General features: G+C 40.9%; 3 protein-coding genes across 7 annotated transcripts; 2 read left to right on the top strand and 1 right to left on the bottom strand.

The window, feature by feature from the left end:
- Nucleotides 1-84: 84 nt before the first annotated feature.
- Nucleotides 85-5,008, top strand: LOC115748368 (peptide chain release factor PrfB1, chloroplastic). The gene is made up of 6 exons (XM_030684833.2): nt 85-580; nt 687-907; nt 1,815-2,018; nt 3,478-3,693; nt 3,835-4,021; nt 4,449-5,008. Exons 1-6 carry the CDS (start codon nt 352-354, stop codon nt 4,754-4,756), a joined length of 1,365 nt encoding a protein of 454 aa, XP_030540693.1. The 5' UTR covers nt 85-351; the 3' UTR covers nt 4,757-5,008.
- A 1,247-nt stretch (nt 5,009-6,255) lies between these two features.
- On the bottom strand, nt 6,256-12,252 carry LOC115748370 (dehydrogenase/reductase SDR family member 7). Of its 5 annotated transcripts, XR_007198897.1 has the most exons (13): nt 12,090-12,252; nt 11,934-11,989; nt 11,811-11,844; nt 11,585-11,683; nt 11,345-11,493; nt 10,614-10,652; nt 10,342-10,434; nt 9,854-9,952; nt 8,631-8,732; nt 7,736-7,819; nt 6,919-7,043; nt 6,767-6,832; nt 6,483-6,550 (listed from the first exon to the last, which is right to left on the bottom strand). XR_007198897.1 is itself a non-coding variant. In XM_030684834.2 (12 exons), the coding sequence occupies exons 1-12, from the start codon at nt 12,157-12,159 to the stop codon at nt 6,464-6,466; spliced, it is 978 nt and encodes a 325-aa protein (XP_030540694.1). In that variant the 5' UTR covers nt 12,160-12,252; the 3' UTR covers nt 6,256-6,463. The 5 variants fall into 5 exon arrangements, 4 of the variants coding, with proteins under 4 accessions (XP_030540694.1, XP_030540695.1, XP_048137175.1 ...); XM_030684834.2 differs by lacking the exon at nt 6,919-7,043 and having other exon boundaries at nt 6,256-6,550; XM_030684835.2 differs by lacking the exons at nt 6,919-7,043; nt 9,854-9,952 and having other exon boundaries at nt 6,256-6,550.
- A 1,289-nt stretch (nt 12,253-13,541) lies between these two features.
- Nucleotides 13,542-16,089, top strand: LOC115748452 (acyl carrier protein 2, mitochondrial). Its single transcript, XM_030684938.2, has 2 exons — nt 13,542-13,826; nt 15,644-16,089. The coding sequence occupies exons 1-2, from the start codon at nt 13,626-13,628 to the stop codon at nt 15,818-15,820; spliced, it is 378 nt and encodes a 125-aa protein (XP_030540798.1). The 5' UTR covers nt 13,542-13,625; the 3' UTR covers nt 15,821-16,089.
- Nucleotides 16,090-19,050: the final 2,961 nt, after the last annotated feature.

Below are 19,050 nucleotides of genomic sequence, written 5' to 3'. Positions count from 1 at the left end.
TAAAAGTTTAGGATTTAATGCACATTGTGACATTTTTCCTCGTACCTAAATATTGTCGAATTGTTCGCGCCAAAGCTTCAATATGCGGGCTTCGAAGCGTGTACGATAAAGTTGGGCCAAGAAAACAGAGTCCCGGTCCCGCCAGCCCGTTCTCTGCCTTCAAAGAAATGCACCGGCAAAAGATAGCGTGCACAAAGGTGGAGCCTTTTCTGGCCAATAAACGATGGAACATCATCACCGTCGTCATGCTTCCCACACCCAGAATCCAGATAGGTAGATAGATAAATCCAGAAGCAGAGACATTTTCGAGTTCCGAGTTTCGGTTTCAGTTGGTTCGTGGAGTTGGAAAGAATGGAGGGTCTGACTCTGGTCCGACCCTTTTGCTGCTCAAATGCATCAGCTGTTTCTCCTCCGCGAGCACGACCCTTTCTTCATCCTCTTCGTCTTCACCAACTCCCAATGGCTTGTCTCCTTCCGCCTTCTTCTCGCGTCCGTTCGGTCGGGTCGGTCGTATGCTCGACCTCTAATGACCAGCTCAGTCAGAGCGTTGAAGCCGATTCAAGAGACTGGGCGATGCAAGGTCCTTTTCTTGCTTTGAGGGACAATTTTTTTTTTTTTTCTGGGTTTGGATAGTTAATGGAGGTGACATTCTTTCCTTTGGCTTCCTCTACATGATTTGCCTTCAGATTTCTACTCCTTGAGAAGAGAGGTGGAAACTGCATCTGCCCGTGTCGAGGATATCAGGGCATCTGCGGGTCTCCAACAGTTGGAGAAAGAATTGGCACATTGGGAGGTGAAAGCATCTGATGCCTCCTTCTGGGATGACCGTGCTAAAGCTCACCAAACCCTCTTGGCATTGACTGATGTCAAAGACAAGATCAGACTGCTTTCTGACTTCAAAACACAGGTTTGGACTCCTACCCATATCTGTCTTCTCCACTGAATTGTTGTGCGTGTGTTTTTTTTTCTTTTGGGGGTAAAGCACTGAATTGTTGTGTTGAGTACCATCTATTTCGCAGCACCTAGATTGTTGAAAAATCAACCCTTTTGCCATCTGCCACTGCAAATTCAAGCTTTTCGTGTTTCTGCTGTCTTTTGTAGTCATGCTGTCAAGCGTCCATTAAAGGGAAAGCTTCTCTTTGACTTATGGTTATACATTCCCTCTGGTTTTGCAGACCACATTCTCGCCGATGAGTTTGTGGAATTCGGAAGTTTGAAATAGCTTAGGGTCAGGAGTCGATCGTAGCAGAACTACATGCATTTTCGGAATTTGTATTGTTGCCACTCTTTGGTTTTTTGTGGTACATATTCGTGTGTAATACATATCAGTAGCCCAGTATGATAAACTGGGAGAGAAATCAACATTTTTGCAATCCCTGTTGATGATTATCCTCATCATCATTGATAGCCGCGTTAGGTTAAATCTTCAATTGTTGATAAGCAGCTTGTGAAAATTGGCATTTTGTAGTTTGACCTTGCAGATTGATTGAATTGGTTGTACGTCAAGCTATTTTCAGTATATAATGGAGATTCAACATATTTTGATGTCCTTTGGAGAATTTAAGCAGCGATATGGACCTTCTTAAGTTGTCTCTCAGTTTAGTAGATATAGTGTAATTGTCGCAAAAGGTCTAGAGTTGACCTCTTATGATCTATTATGCTTATACTGATTAATCATTAGCATCAAAGTGAAATTTGAAAATGAGACCCTTTTGATGCAGATCGTTCTTAAAAGCTTCAATTAAATATGTTCTATAAATGGAGATATTTTCATTTGGAAGACGTGCTCTCTAAAATGCGTAACTCCTAATCAGGTTGAAGAGGCAGAAACTATAGTCATGTTAACTGAGGAAATGGACTCTAAAGATAGGGGACTTCTTGAAGAGGCTGCCAGTATTATCAAAGAGCTAAACAAGGCATTGGATCGCTTTGAGTTAACTGAACTCCTCTCTGGTCCATACGACAAAGAAGGTGCTGTTGTTAATATAACAGCTGGTGCAGGTGGTACTGACGCACAGGTAACTAAACTCATATGCCATCTCTGGCGTTCTGCTTTTGTTGGGCATAGACCTTTGAGGTAGCATCAATAGTTGTTGGAAGATGTACATGGTTTCCTGTTGAGACACTCAACGACCTGGCAATGTGATCTAGCAAAGGCTTGCACTTGGAAATTCTAGCCCAACTCTTGAAATTGTAATAATAAGATCCTGTTAACTTAACTGGTGAAGTCAATGCCTATGTGAATCTCCGAACTTTCAATAAGATAATGAAGAATTGGTGGCTACAGGTAAATAAGGGACAGGCAGTTCCTTGGGAGACAAAGGTTGTGCTTGTTTTGTGAATAACGTCTTGATGGAGGAAAATGTTTTTCATGAAAATAATTAAAAGGAAAATAGTTGGTCTTCAGTTGTTTGGTGGTGTATTTGAAAGTGAGACTGGAAAAGTTTTACGATTTTTAGATCTTTATTTCAAAATTGTTGTCTATTATAATCATATTTTGTTCCTAATATACGATACTAAGATGATATTGAGATGTTTATATGAGATATTTTTTAATTTATGAAGTACAAATTTTATTTTTTTTATTTTTTTTCATTTTTAGAATAAGGCACCTAAAAAAGGATGCCCTAAAAAATTAGATAATGCAGATAATTAACAAACTTAATCTCTTAGTGCACATAAAACTTTGCGTGAGAGAGAGTAGATTGAGGCTCTGTGTGAGCATATGTGTGGAAAAGGAGCTTAGGACAATTTCTTCTTTTTAGGATGGAGAAACTGTTTTCCTCAATTTTATATATTATTCCTTTCCTCGACCGTAAATTTGTTTTCTTTGATTGTCCACTTTAAGCGAACCAAACATATGAAAGTTCAGAAAATCGTTTCATGAAAATCATTTTCATAAAATAAGCACATGCTAAGTAACATTAAGGTTTAGAAAACTATTCCTTGGTGATGCAGTTAATTTTAGTCTATATGCGAATATTTCTGAAGGCTTCCTATTGCTGAGGATTAGCCGTCCTTTGAAGAAACGGTGTGAAGCCTTTTCTTCTGTTGGCTTAGTGTTTACATGATTCTCTACCATCACCCACATGCCATAGGGTAAATTCTTGATTTGATTTAGTTATGGATATTGAATACGTTAATAGTGCAATATGTAGAAAATACTTCTGGAGCCTAAACTAAATGATTAGATATGATGGTTTGTCAAACGCAGTTTTCTTTTTGAAGTGGGTCCATTGGGTCCGTAGTGGCCACACGTCTCATGTCATGCGCGTCTGCACTATATCGATCGACCCTCAAAGTGTCTTTCATTATGTCTAAAAATCTATGTTTAATAATGTTAAATAGCATTTAATTAATAGAATTGAGAATGCTAATCTGCCTTTTACGTAAGCAATGCATGAATCTGTCTAGTATGTGAGCTGCGGTATCCTCTATTCTTCTTTCTGTAAATTATTATGATCGACTTCAGTGCAGGATTGGGCTGACATGCTTCTCAGGATGTATGTGAGATGGGGCGAGAAACAGAGATATAAAACAAGAGTTGTTGAGAAATCCATGGGAGAGGAAGCTGGGATCAAGTCAGCAACTCTTGAAGTGGAAGGGCGCTATGCATATGGATATCTATCCGGTGAAAAGGGGACTCACAGGATCGTCCGACAATCTCCATTCAATGCAAAAGGTCTTCGTCAGGTAATATCGATTATTATGATGGCCCACTGTTTGTGAAGATCGTGTTTTTGGGGAACCTATGAAAGTGCTCTCGGTTAGTCATTTTTCCTTCAAGAACAAGAGCAGATTTACTACCTATTTTCTATCTTGAAAACCATGCAGACTAGCTTTTCTGGAGTTGAAGTTATGCCTCTTCTTCCTGAAGAATCTTTAAATGTTGAAATTCCTGAGGAAGATTTGGAAATTAGTTTTTCCAGAGCAGGAGGGAAAGGTGGCCAGAATGTGAACAAGGTAGAAACGGCAGTGCGGATCACTCACATACCCAGTGGGGTCACTGTTCGCTGTACAGGTATCTATCGCCACATCTGAAACTGTCAAGTGCAAAGGTCTAGTTCATATCTAAGTTCTGCTTTCCATTGTTAACGCCGATTTTCTTGGCATAGGTTATTTCAACAGTACTTTGGAGGATATATTCACTTTTTCCTAGGACAATGAATTGATGCTCCCTAGAACTTCAAAACATTGGTTATGGTCCATTTGTCCTCTTCTTCCATAGTTCTCAACTGAAATATCTTCGAGTAAAATTTGAACTAATTCACCTCACCTAAGGTGCAAAAAAGCTCTTGGTAATTCATTTCTTTAAATACTGTCTCAACGGTTCTTAAGAGAGTGGTCAGGCGAGCTCTTTGGACTTCAAACTTCTATTTGTGGCCACATGAAGTCTCAGCTCGTTCCCTGTTGATAGCGAACTGATATTTCAGTAACTGCAAACGCAGAGGAAAGATCCCAGCTAGCAAACAAGATTAAAGCGCTCAGCCGATTGAAAGCAAAGCTACTTGTTATAGCAGAAGAACAGAGAGCATCCGAAATCAAGCAAATACGGGGAGATGCCGTCAAGGCTGAGTGGGGCCAGCAAATTCGAAACTACGTATTCCATCCCTACAAACTCGTCAAGGATGTGAGGACGGGATACGAGACATCGGATATCACATCTGTAATGGACGGTGAGTTGGATCCGTTCATTAAAACGTACCTCAAATACAAGTACAGCATGTCAATGTCAGCGAATGAAGTTGGTCAGTAGGTTGTTTTTATTATGGCACTCGAGTTGGCCGGTCGGGCGTTCAACCGTTATCATTGTTGAAAATGCTCTATGGCAAATGAAGTCGGTCCACGGGTTGTTTTTAATACGCGATCCATGTTTTTTGGGGAAGGGGCATCTGTGTCATGGAACTTTCCCCGCTAAGAATGTACATGACGTAGGTTGGTCGTTAGTTGAACGATGCCTTAAGAGGATCCTTGGGCTTTCTTCTTGGATAATTCTACACAAGCACAAGCACAAGTGACTTGAGTCCACATTACCTGCCTCAAGTCACAATTTCAAGAATTGTTGCATCACATTTTGGCTCTTAGCATGCATTAGCAGCGCCAACTACGCTTTTGTTGGATGGCCTTGAGAGCTCTCTCTCTCTCTCTCTCTCTCTCTCTCTCTCTCTCTCAAAGTTCAGGTATCTGGGATCGGAAGGGGTAGAGAAAACATTCATTGACAGCAATGTTACTTAAGTCACCTTGCCTGTTAAAAAACCAGACTATATGCTCCTCAGGGTGAGCAATTTCGTAGTGGGTAGGTTCCGAATCTAGAACTTGTAAACTTTTTTGTTGGGACCGGTTTCAATATTTAGAACCTGAAACCTACCGCCACGACCCTGATTGTCTGGCCTAGTCCTAGGGTCTATCTAAGACTGGCCAATTCCTTGTTCTTTTTTTTTTTTTTTCAATTTTATCATTTTGTTCTTTGAAAGGACGAACTTTGGTAAAACACCCCATAATTTACAATCGAGACAAATAGCAATTATTGCAAAAATCGTAGAGCATCATAACGGCGAAAAGGCAAACAAAAATTAAGGCAATTGGGAAGTGTTCAACTCATCTATTAATCAAGCAAAATGAAAGTAAAGCAACAACAGAAATTTCTATTCGCTAAAAGCTGTTAATCCATAAAAGCTGGAAACAATATATCATCTTCAGCTACGTTATCATGGAATGTTGAGAGCTATGGGCAGCATGAAATAATTGAATTCTTTTGAAGGAGGTGGAGATCAAACAATGCGTTTCTTGAAGAGTCTGCCAAATGTGTGTGCGTTCATCAAAGTTGGAGATAGATTAAACACTGCTAGAAGCTACAAAGCACACCATTCAGCCGGGGAAGCCTCGGGGAAGTGATTGTTACTTTTGGTATTGTATGACAAATAGGCATAATCTCGAAAGTGCAAAAACTTTTGCCCGATGAGTTTGAAAGGTGCGCAAGTTGGGGTTAGCGGTGCTTGGGTGGATAGATTCCAAAAGTGGAACTTGAAACCTACTTTGTCGGGATCGGTTCTCAATCTTTAGAACCTGAAATCTACCCTGTAAACCCTAGAATTGGACTAGAAACGACCGGATAAAATTGATCCGTTCCGGTTCTGGGGCCTACTTTGACAGGTGCTTACCCCTACACAGGACTATACTGAAACAGTGGTGGAAATTTGCTGTGGGATGCGTGAGATCAATCCCAGAAACGGCTGCCTCATGGGATTGAGGTGGACACCTGAAAAATCACGGTCACCGAATTTGCATAGAAAAAATTGACATATTACAAATTGGTCAAAGTGATTATAATTTCAGGTGCCTGCTTTCATAGTCAGCTCATGCGAGCATTATTAATCTGTCAGAATGCAACTCTTGGCCCGTAGGGAGGAGTACTCGAAATGTGTACAGTACCGCGACAAATGAACTGTGCCAGTTGATGGATTCATGTTGCCTTTCTTTTCCCAAAAATCAACCCCAAAGAATAGGTGTTGCCTTTTTTAGCAGCTGCTTCTAGTCGATTCCCGCCAATCTAGAAATCATTGTCACCCAAAAAAACCCCCAGTGAATTCAGACAGAATGAATTGGAGTGACCAAAAACACAAGGGCAGACCAGAATATTGTCTTTTTGGCTAGTAAAAGAGTATCCAGGAGAGACATAGCATTTCAAGAGCACCAAGTAAGACCAAACCTTCGTTTCTAGAACTAAATGTGACAATTCCTGTATCAGGGAATGCATGGGAAGTACCTTGTCCATGAGAAAATAGCCCATTGTTGGCATGTACTGCACCAAATACATCACAGCAAGTACAGGCTGCAAGAAAGCCACTTACTCCATGAGATATATATGCAGTTAAGTTGAGAATGAGAACAGAGAGGCATTGCATCATACAATTCTACCGGATGACAGATTCAGCATGGAACTATCTGCATGCATGTATGTGCCCATCAAAAGAGCAACAATAGATTTGCAACCATAGTTCGTCAAACTATACGCTACTCACGGCTCACTACTGAGCTCCTACCTATTTTGAGAGTACGTCACATCATCAAACTAGAAATACTGATCCAGTTCATTAGGACTTAGGAGTGTTCTTCAAGAGCATTTCCTCCAATGATCCAACTTGGCCATAGTTACAAATGGAGTCCACAAAGTTGGCCACAAGAAGCAATTATCTGCTATGGAAGATATACTATTTATGATAGAGACTCTTTTAGAAGCACTCCTACTATTGAAGAGGACCTGCCCAATGAAACTGTCAAATTGAATCCCATTGCCTTCCAACTCTTTAAAGTGTGGTCATTCAGCAGTCAAATATTCTTTTCAATAATATCCAGGAAATTGTTGATATCTTGGATTTATCAAATGCTAAGTTGCAAAAGTGTCTTAACACGAAAATAAGAGAGAAGCACCGCTGAATGCTGACATTTTATAGGACTTCATTCCTCAAGCATAAAGTTTTTGAAGTAACATCACAATTGGGTCATTTTCCATTTCCAAGACAGATCTTGCACATTATTAATTTGACAAGCGTTCTGCAGGAAACTTCTCAACTCTTGAGAGAGGTTAGAGCATGACGTTGAAAATAAAGAGAACATACAAAACAAACAAGATGTATTACAAAAATGGAGGATAATCCAAAAAATGAGATGATGAAGCTGGGAAGTTCTAAGTCCGAAAAAAAAAAAAAAAAAAAAAAGCATAGGCAAGACCAACCTGGTATGAGATCCAAGCTTCCTTTAAGCCATGAGAGGCTGCAATTATCGTCAATTCAGCACATCTTTCAGATGACACACGCTTCTGTAAGTACGAAGAGGTAGAGGTAAGGCAGAAAACAAATGATACAACAGAAGCCATGAACATGACCAAAGAAAGAGAAACTATGTCATAGTAGGTTGATTTAACAATTTTTAGGCATTGACGAATGAAGAGAATAGTAACATTGCTGAGTGGCAGATTCTCTTCTGCCCAGCTCAAAAAGTGCAGAAACTACTGTTTTGCTGATGGCAAGGAGGCATTTTCGTAGTAATATTGAGAACATCCACCACCAAAACTGGAAGTAATCTATTAAGAAAAGTTTCCCATATTAAGGTTCTGTTTTTGGAGTCATTAATTTCTTTTCTCTGTTCTCCTGGCTATAAATATCTCTTAAGAGCTGTTCACGGTATCACAAGACAACTCTCAGTTCTGCCAGCAACGCAATCATGTTTTGGTGGGTTACATGATAAGTGCTAAATATGTTCTTTGCTCTAGATTTTTCTACTTCTTTGCAAAAATATGGCCAGTCCATGGAAAAGTTCTTCTTCAATGGATGCTACAGAGCTTTCAACTGGACACAAGCGAAGCAGCTGCCCTGCTTTTGATAACTTGGCAATAAGAGTAACACCCGCTGCATGTATATCAGCCTCTAGTTGGCAACTTATAAGTTCATCACACCCTTGAAATAGGAAAGAAGGCATAAATCATGAGTGATTTGCTCATTAGAAAGTTGCAGTTGACTAATGAAAGCAAGTAAACATTTGGAATCGTCCTTGGCCGAAGAATTTGAGAGCTGTATCAATAACAAGTGCTCCTATTCTGTCCGCAAAATCTAGGAATAGTGCAAAATCACCTCTGAGGAGCTTCTTTTCGTTGATGTTGTTGCTCCAGATCCATTGGATGTCTCTATCGGTCCAGGACAAACAACAGTCACCTTGATTCCTTTCTGGCAGAGCTGCAAGCATGAGGAAAAAATAGGCATCCTTTGAAAGAAATACAACTTAAGGAAGAGATGAGCATTATCTCCAGAAGATGCACTTATAGAAAATCATGCATGAGAATCGTGAACTAACAGAGGAGTAAAACATCAAAGCATTGTTGTCATGTTTGTAAAGAAACAATAAGAATGTCACAGTCCGTTGTGTTCACATAATTGCCAGCGGGGACCTTTTAACCACTTATTAGACATGCATAAGAGTAGGACACTTGTACAAGTTGGACTGTTTGTCGTGAAGACATCCCAGCCCTTCTCTAGTTTTTGACAGTCGCAATCTACTTCATCACAAGCTTTCTGTAACGAGAAAGTTCGTCTTCACTGAACCTTGTCAGACCCAACCACAACTTTCCTTGTAAGGATCTTTTCTTGTGTTATTCTAGATAGACTCTTCGGGCTACATCATAAGATTATCTCAGCTGTCCCAATACCAAGTACCAAAGAAAAGTTTAAATGATCCAAATCCAACTGTCCGTTAAAAAGGAGATTACGGATATCCTTGTAATGGGACAAGAAAAGATGTGAAGATTTGAACATCTAAGAGGAAGTGGTCATACAGACAATTCTGAAGTAGTCCCAGTTGACTAATAGCAATTATTGAGTGAACTCTTCGAGTTTCAATTTCAAGAGGATTCATGATCATGGTAACTGGTAAGGGCAGCTGTTGATCGGAATTAACAACTGTGCAAGGCACCCTTTCTCCAGCAGGATGCTTGAGAGGTACCACAAGAGCAAATCTCTTTGTTCCAAGTTCACATGGTAGATTCCTTCCTTTGTAATGCTCCACTTCGTCATCAATTTAGCATAAAAAATTTATCAAGGTAACTCTTGCACAATTGTCTCTATCTACAGCTTAAGAATGCAACCATGTGAGTCTCATATCCAATCATTTCACATAATACAATTTCTGTACTCTGGAACTCCTGATAGAGCCATACTTTAATGCACCAAGGCGACGCATAACTTCTGCTCGCAGGCTATCTCAGTGATAGCTCTTCCTCCAAATATGTAAGCCAGAAAGTGAAGACACTACCAAACAGACAGTCACAAATATACCCTTGAGAACAGAACAACCTCTATACCTCAGAACGCAAAGTATGGAAGTAACCATTCAATGCAAACTTGGATGCAGAATACACAGCTTGACCAGGTGCAGGTGCTTTCCCAGCTGCACTACTCATCTGCGAAAGGGCAAAAACAGAAGCTTTTTGATGAAAACATGACTAACGAAATGGTTATTGGCAAAGGCAAGAAAAATGATTCAGTATTCAACTAGAGCCGTTATAGCAGGGAAAATACAGTAAAGCTAACATTTACTTAAACATAGAAATCCAAGACCAATAAGAGAATTAGAACAGGTTGTTCAAAGGGATCTCCAGTTCCAAACCTCCGTGCTACCCATTGTATCTCAACAAAAAAAGTGCCTCTTTCACATATCTGATCTAGGCTTTAGAAAATTTTGAGAGACTACATATCAAGAATCACCCATATTTTGACATAAAGTTTCCAATTTCCTTAAGAATCTTTCCTTGCCAAGGATAGTAAACACCAACCAATTATTTGCACGTACCACAACAAACTGACCCCTACCACGTCTGAGCATGAAAGGTGCCAAAAGCCGAGTCAAAGATAGAGTCCCAAAGACATTAACATCGAACGTTGCCTAGTTGCACAAAAGATGAGCATAGTTGGTAAGTTAAGAGTTAACCTGCTGATCTAATTGTAACAGAAACACCATCAGTGCATAAGAGGAGAGAAAAACAGCTGTCTATAAGATTGAAATATGTGACTGTCTTAGAAATTTGGTCAAACTGTTGGTTTCAGAGCAAGATTTTTCTATACCTGAAGGCTTTCTTCCGTCACATCCAAAGCTGTTGATTTCTGCCACAGTCAAAAAGATTGATTATGAAGGCCTAGCTACTCACAGTACACATGCACCCTCTCTTATGACACAAGCAGTTTCAGGGATATAAGAATATCAAAACCGGATGATATGATGGGTGCAGACCAGGCTAGCATCTTTGTGTATCCCTTTCTAGTTCAAAACGGAGACCACCAAAGAACCCAGTGCATTGAACTAAAGATGTAGGAAGTTTACCGTCTCACGCTAGTGAGAAAAGATAGTTTATAGCTACTCTAGTATCCAATAATTGAAGGAAGAGTGGTATTAACTATTCCCTGTATATTCAAACAGCTAAAGCAAGAGCTAATTTTGTTGGTATACTTTTCCTTACCTTTCCTTTTGGGTTCTTTTCTATTCTTTTCAATGAGCTTCTTTGTCTTATGACATTAATTTGAACTGCCATGCATTGTGAAAATCGTTGCAGTGATTATATTCTGTCACTCGACCTCATCTTCCAGATTTTTGTTTTCTAGATAAATAACTTTACTGTACCTCCAGGCATCACACTCAATCTTCTAAAAGCATATTATTTTAACCATGCCGGTTTGCGTAAACATCCACCAAAAGCGAAGGACCGACTTCTTAATTCTGCTAATTCCAGCATCCTCACTATGCAAGTGTGATGTGCATTCTTCATAAGTAATCCGCTCAAGAAGGGCTCTCAACTTACTGGGCGCTCGAAGGCCGCATTGTGGATCATGATGTCAACACCAGAGCGAGCGAAGAAAGATTCAGCCTTCTCCACAGCCTGCCGAAGAGAATCCTCTCCGGACGCCAAATCGAGCGGCAAGATTTGCACTTCATTGGGCGCATGTTTGCCTGCGAGCATCCCATGCGCAAGTAGCGTTGTCGTGGGCAATCCCAATCGTGGGCAATTCAGTCGCGGGATATAACCGAAAAATGACATTACCTGTGAGTTGAGCCTTGACGCGCTCCAATTCAGCTTCGTTCCGAGCAGAGAGTATGAGCTTCGCCCCCAAATTCGCTAGTTGCTTCGCGAGAATCTCCCCTTCGAAAATCCAGCACGAAGAGAAGAATACTCGGTAAGGTAGAAATGGATGGCATGACCCAGAATCGCGATAGGCGAGCTAAACGAAGCAATAGGAAGACACGACGCAGCAGAGACGAAACCATACCAATTCCACGACTAGCTCCAGTGATCCAGACAACCTGCGCGTACGAACAAAGACCAACCTCAACCGGGGGCGGGGGCGCAAAAAAAGCAGCGACAAGATAAAGACGGATCGTGGGCTATTCACCTTATCTTCGATCTCGTCGCGCTTGACGTGCTTCTTCGACATTAACGTGAAGTCCCCTGACCAAGGACAGAGAAAGAAAGGAAGAAAATAAGATGGCGTTAGCGAAGAAGCTCATGAGGCGCTGAGCAGGAGAGAAGACAGGATGATGAGGACCACCATCGGCGGTGATGAACTTGAAGAGCAAAGCGGAGATGCCGAGGAAGAGCAGGAACAGGAGTATCATCATCGTCTTCACGTACCGGTCTTGGGCAACCCACGCACACTCGCAGCTGCCAGCAGTTAGAACCTCCGACCGACCGACCGACCGCCCTTCGTTTAGTTTCTGCAGTTCATGGCAACGATTAGCGGCTTAAATTGAATCGTGGGAAGATCCCAACATAAACAACGAACGAAGCGGGGTTAACTTCGGCGACCACTTCGGCCAAATTTCTTTTGGAGAGTCCGGTGAAATCCATTGCATTTTTTTTTCTTTTTATAGTCTAAGGTCCGAGGCAGGTTTTTAGGAAATTTTGAGCCTTGGCATTCTCAAAATGTCAAGGTAATTTTCCTCTTTTTCCTAACTTTGGCCCTCCTAAACTTTCGAAACTCAAATCATTAGGGGTTGCCCCGGTGTTCATCTTTCTCACTTGGGAAAGGTGAGGTGGACAGCTCGATTCCCCCACCTTCTTAAGAGCCAAGAGTGGGGATGCGTGAGTAAGAGAGCGGGCGCCAAATCTGGCTCTCTCGCGCGGCTTGAGCCCGGCGAACAGAGGTTTGAGCTTTTTTGTAAAAATATAACAAAAATCTTTTACAGTTATAATTTTTTTTTTCAAATAGCTTTTAAATCCAAGTTGATTCCCAATATACTTTTATATTCCATTTTATTGGACATTGTTTGCATTTAGAAAAACCGCTTTCGTCTGAATTCTTTTGCAAATTCCCCAAAAAATTTCCTCAAAAGTCCTACCAAGCACGACTTTTCTCAAAAGAGAGTAAAATTAGGCGTTGTTTTAAATAAGAGCTGAAGTGGCCAAACCAATCTCAAATAAGAGTATGAATTCTTCGAATGGCCAAATATTCGTTTTGGCCGACATTTCTGGCCACTAAAACTAATTTTAATTTTGTCCGAAATTTAAAGTTGGATATAAATATAAGGAAAATCCCCAAATTGAACAAGATTAGGTTGTTCCTTCAATATTTCAGTTTTCTTCCCCCCCGCGACTCCTCAACCAAATCGTTGTCCGCTCCTCGTGATAGAACGATTTGAGCCTGGAACCGACCTGTAGAAGAACCGAAACCGGCCCGTTGACCGGGACCAACGGTTCTCAACCGGCTCGACCCCTCACGGGCCGATTTCGATTTTAAAAAATTAGGGAAAGAGCAACGGCTCTTTCCCTCCCCCCTGGGCCCCACCCCGAAACTGGAACTGCCCCTTCAAGGGCTGGTTCCGGTTCCATAGTGGCCACGAACCGGAACCGGTGGTTCACGGTCCGTGGCCATGCCTAACTCGCGATCTCCAAGTATTTTGGAGGGGGTGGGTGGACCGGAAGTGGGCCGAAAACTTGGGCCGCGGTGAACCGGAAGGCCCAAATTCCCAACCCGGTGACGCTGTTTTGAGCGCTGAGCGGTTTCATTTCATCTTCCGCACTTTCGCTGCGTTTCGTTTTTGCGAGGTCGAGAGAGGGAGAGAGCTGAGGAGTAACCCAAGCACCAATGGCGGCGACTGCGAGGTCCGCTCTGCTCAAGTACCTGCGAGTCCCAGTCAAGCCTTCTCTCCCCTCCAACCCCCTCCCTTTCACTCTCCTCCTCCGCCGGTTCTCCGAGGAGGTCCGGGGCTCCTTCCTCGACAAGTCCGAGGTCACCGATCGCGTCGTCTCCGTCGTCAAGAACTTCCAGAAAGTCGAACCCTCCAAGGTTTTTTTTTTTTCTTCTGCTTCCTCTCTCTTCTTCTCATTGTGTTACTGGGAGATGAAACGCGACCTGACTAGCGATTATTAGTTGCTGAGGTTGCTTGTGGAGGGTTTTGCTCCCTTCTCTTGAATGAATACCCATTTGTGCTGTGGATTGTTTCGTACCATTAGCCTTGGAAATGTGTGGAGGTACTGGTTCTGCCGATCGCATTCTTAGGGCAATTTGATAGCGCACACTTGTATATTTGGAATCTGCAGTTGAGAGATAAAGATCCCATTACGGCTAGGGTTTTGGGTTTCTCAAGTGTCACACTATTCCATGCCAAACAATTGCTAAAGAATCGAACTTTGTTTAACTTGATGGACTATCGAAATCTTGTTTCTGAACTCTACGGAAATCCTACTCCAAGTTGAAGTAGCACATCCGAACGAACATGAGATTATTAATCCGGCGGAGAAAAGAATCCTCATCCATATTAGGACCTGTGTATGGGCTATGGAGCAATGTGACGCTCAATCTTCATGAAGGATTTTGTGTTGTAATTGGGACCTGTTCATTTAGTATCGCAGTTGTGATGAGCTTGTAGCAGAATTGCCCACCTGTTTTCTGGTTTTTCTGTGAAGAAAATCTGAACTAATTTTGAAGAAAATAATATTGAAGGATTGGTAACACCCTCGCTGTTTGAACAACTATCGGCTTCATTGTCTTCCTGCACTGCATCTGTGGGGATGGGCCTGCTTTTCACTTGGCTTTTGTCTTCCGGTGGAGAAAAGAATCCTCATCCATATTAGGACCTGTGTATGGGCTATGGAGCAATGTGACGCTCAATCTTCATGAAGGATTTTGTGTTGTAATTGGGACCTGTTCATTTAGTATCGCAGTTGTGATGAGCTTGTAGCAGAATTGCCCACCTGTTTTCTGGTTTTTCTGTGAAGAAAATCTGAACTAATTTTGAAGAAAATAATATTGAAGGATTGGTAACACCCTCGCTGTTTGAACAACTATCGGCTTCATTGTCTTCCTGCACTGCATCTGTGGGGATGGGCCTGCTTTTCACTTGGCTTTTGTGTATGCCTAATTTAAAGCCACATATGAGAGGTGGTTGATTGCCCTTTTCCTTCCTGACTCCATACTAATGGGTACCTTAATAAGTGTAACACAGTACCGTAGAGACAATAGTGTTACATAGTGCCGGTGGGTGTTATACTGTATCCAGAAATTTAGTCACGTGCATTGTTATTTTCGTCTCTCCATCAGGCTATTATTTTGGTCTCAAGTCTATCAATTGATTTGTGTTATTTAGATTCAGCTAATTTACTTGATAATGGATTTTGAGTTGTTCTCACTTCTCCTTTTGACATTATGTGCATTTCAGTTGTCATGCTCATGTGTGTACAGCTAGTGTAGGGTTGCATTGCTCCATGTGTTCCCTTCCATTTTTTTCGAAGGGCAAGGACTTGAATAAATTATCATGTTCTATATCGACTTGCCTTGACACCAGCAAGGCTTGTTGATGTAGTGCAGCAGAGCTTTTAGTGAGCCTCTAAAGCGGCTTGTGGTTTGTAATAGCTCTTCTTGTAGAGAGTTGGTATTGTGTAATAACATTATGGGCGCCATGTGCTTGCTATTGGCTCCTTTGTGCAAATATCGTGCAGTAGTCCTACCTAGATCACGTGCTGCAATCAGCACTTGCTGGAATGAGTCCAATTTTTTACGAACTTTATGTTTGTGCTTTTCTGGTGCAACCGCAAGGCTGGAATATTTGATTAATGTAACTACTGCATCAATCGTCAAGTTCTGAGCTGATTCTCTTGTCCTAGGTTACACCAAATGCACATTTCCAGAATGATCTTGGATTAGACAGTTTGGACACCGTGGAGATAGTTATGGCTCTTGAGGAGGAGTTTGGATTCGAGATTCCGGATAATGAAGCAGACAAGATAAGCTCTATAGATCTTGCTGTCGATTTCATTGCTTCTCATCCGCAGGCGAAATAGGAGAAGCATCGAAAGCCCATGTTCTTTCCTTTTCTGTTGAAAGATCGGCGTTGTCATTGAGTTCTCATAAGTGGCACATTGGCACATTTTAAATTTTTTTTCTTTTCTTAGCGTACTTCCCTCCAATGGTTGTCTTTCTATTTTTGTACCAAACTACTGTGGCTACTTTGGAGTTTGGCGGTAGCTGGCTGTTACAGGCTGACACTATTTTGAAGTGTATCCAGAATGAGTTTTTGGTTGCATTGAAGTGGTGTTTCTCATTTTGATAACTCTAGCATGGGTAGACTGATATCACAGAGGAAATCTTTTGCATATGCAGCATGCACATAATGAACATGATGGGCTGCGACTTGACTTCTCTGTTTTCAGGGTTCCTCGAGTGGTACCACCGAGCTATTTGTTGAGAGAAATTAAGACTCTGGTTCATTTTTTAACTGCGCTATTGGGGATTCTGTGATGAACATGGTTGAATGATCCTTGTTTTGTGTTTTGTTCTTCCTGCTTGAGGAAATTTGATGGTGTACTCTTTAGAGAATAAGATGATGTTGTTCGAGCCCTAGTGATTGAAATGTCTCGTGTTACTTTACGTAGTGGTTTCGGGTTTTCAGGTTAGATTCTCGAACAAGCATTTGGCATTATAGTATTCTCCGGGGCCCTCTGATTAAACTTAAAGCTTAAAATTAAATAACCTTAAAAAAATCCAAAAAAAAAAAGAAGGGAAGAAGAAGCTGCAGCGGCGAGGGCTGTCCTCGCCACTGCCGTCACACCATCGACAGCAATGGCAGGCAAGGGTTGTGGGGGCGAGGTCGAGCCTCTCCATGGGTGGACGGAGAGAAGATGAAGACGAATATGAAGTAGCTGAGTTTGAAGAGCCAGAAGGCAACCCACTCCTTGAGCATGCGGGACCTTGGACTGTCCTCCCAGGTGTCGTCCTGGTCGATCACACGGTTGAGGAACTTGAAGGAGAGAACCCGCGAGACCCGTAGTGGGCGTGGAAGATAACGCGGAGAGGAAGAATAAGTGCGAGCGTGGTCTGGGCGAAGGTCCTCCTCCATGTAGACGCCGAGAAATCCAAGGAATTGCGGCTCGTGCTCGTCTGCAACTTTCTTTCTGTTTTTTTTTTTAGCTCATTTTTAATTTTTTAATAATACATTGATTTTTTTAAGTGATTTATAAAAAAAAAATCTAACTAGGGTCTTCTGACGAGCCCTGTAGATGCCATGTGTGCTTTCTGCTGAAGCTCATTAAAGTTGGTACTGAAATAATTATTTTTCAAAAAAAAAAAAATAGCACCTAAATGATCCAAAAAAATATATTGGTACTAAAGTGAGTGCCACATACAAATATTGGCACTTCGGATGTCTTTTTGCCTATAATCGAGTAGAGTAAACTTCAAAGAAATCCATGCACTGCAATTCTTCCTACCACATTAGTTCATTTGAGGGGTGAGCATGGTTTTAGGATTTGTAAAGTAAGTTTCAGGTTCCAAAAATTGAGAAATAAGTTTCGATGAGCAAGCTCTAAAAACAAGTTTTTGTATTTTTTTTTTTTTTTGTGCACGTATTCGCGCGATCATATAGTATTCCATGGTATCCGATGATGAGTTTGTAATATGGAATCACTATTCTAAGTTTCCTTTTTTGGCGATTTTTATGACTGAGATTTTTGCTTTGTTAATGTTTCGTATTCATTCATATTCTCTAAATATGAGCTAGTAGCAAGTGGTGGTCCTTAAAGACGGTGATTCAATTAAGAATGCATGTGAAACCCGGGTAACTTTGGAAGTGACCTTGGAACCCGTGACATGGTAGGTTTCCGAATATGCATGATAGATTTTAAGTTCTAAAAAATGAGGAACCTATTTCGACGGGTAGATTTCAAATTCCATATGAAACGCGTACGAAACTTAAAATCGTTAACCCCTAGTTCACCCTACTTCTGATTTTTTTAGAAATCGCTATTGGCAATACAATGAATTATGAACTAGAAAAATTGTCCAAAAGCCATTAACGTATTGTGTCGCGGCAAATTCAGTCTTAAACCTTTCAATAGTGTCAATTTAGTTTTAAATTTTTTGACAACTTGTCGATTTAGTCATAAACCTTTTATTTGTGTCAATTTAGTCATTTCAGCTAATTTTAGCCAAAAATCGCTTACATGGACACCGGCTGACCGTTGGTCGTCCTAAATGGCTTGACCAATGCTGACATAGACCACTTTTTGCATTTTTTTTGTTTTAAAAAAATTCCTTCTAGCTTTTTTTTTTTCCTTTTTTCCCTTCAGCATGTGGATGCTACTCGGCCATGGGCGACGATTGGCCACAAATGAGGGACCACGATGCCCTCATCAGCCATGGCCGAGCCACAGGCCAAAGGAAAAGACAAGATTAAAAAAAAAAAGGAGAAAAAGGGGAAAATAATTTTCTAAAAAAATGCGAATAATTATGCACGTTAACACCGGCTATGCCAAATCGAATGGTCGACATTCATATTAGCGAATTTCGTCCAATTGGTTGGAATGACTAAATTGGCAAATTTCTAAAAAGTTTAATACTAAATTGGCACAAATGAAATGTTTATGACTAAACCGACAAATTATCAAAAGGTTTATGATTAAATTGACATAAATTAAAAGGTTTATGACTGAATTTGTCGTCGTAAAATACATTTAGGACTTTTTTGACAATTGTCCTTGGATGAACCACTTGAAATGGAAAAAAAATGAAAGAGAAAAATTTAGTTAGGACAAAATTTGACTCCGGTACCATGTACTCCAATCCAAAAATTTAAACTGCTAATGGAGAGATTACACACACACACACATATATAAAGAGCATATAAACTTCATAAACAAGAAATGTATGATACTTTAATAATTTTTACGTATAATTGACCTGTAATTAAGTAAAAGTGATTGGAAAAGGGTAGGTATCCTACAACTTGTACAATTTATTCCATATACATGACATTAACCAGGATAGAGTTTGACTTTGGTACCATATTAAACAGTCCAATCCAAAAATTTAAGCTGCTAGTAGGGGGAGAGATCACATGTATATAAAATGCTATTAAGCCCTAGCTCGTGCTTGCTCCATTTACCGAAAATGCTTAACTAATTTGTGATCTCTTTGCCTCTGTTCATTCTAATGTCATCGACGGCTATTCTAGTATTCCCTTGCAATTAAGGAAGGGAATTCTAGAGAGAAAATCTGTCAAGAATACTTGTATCGC

The sequence above is a fragment of the Rhodamnia argentea genome, chromosome 6 (genome assembly GCF_020921035.1).
Source record: "Rhodamnia argentea isolate NSW1041297 chromosome 6, ASM2092103v1, whole genome shotgun sequence".
Lineage (NCBI taxonomy): Eukaryota > Viridiplantae > Streptophyta > Magnoliopsida > Myrtales > Myrtaceae > Rhodamnia > Rhodamnia argentea.
This window is presented reverse-complemented; position numbering and strand designations above follow the sequence as displayed.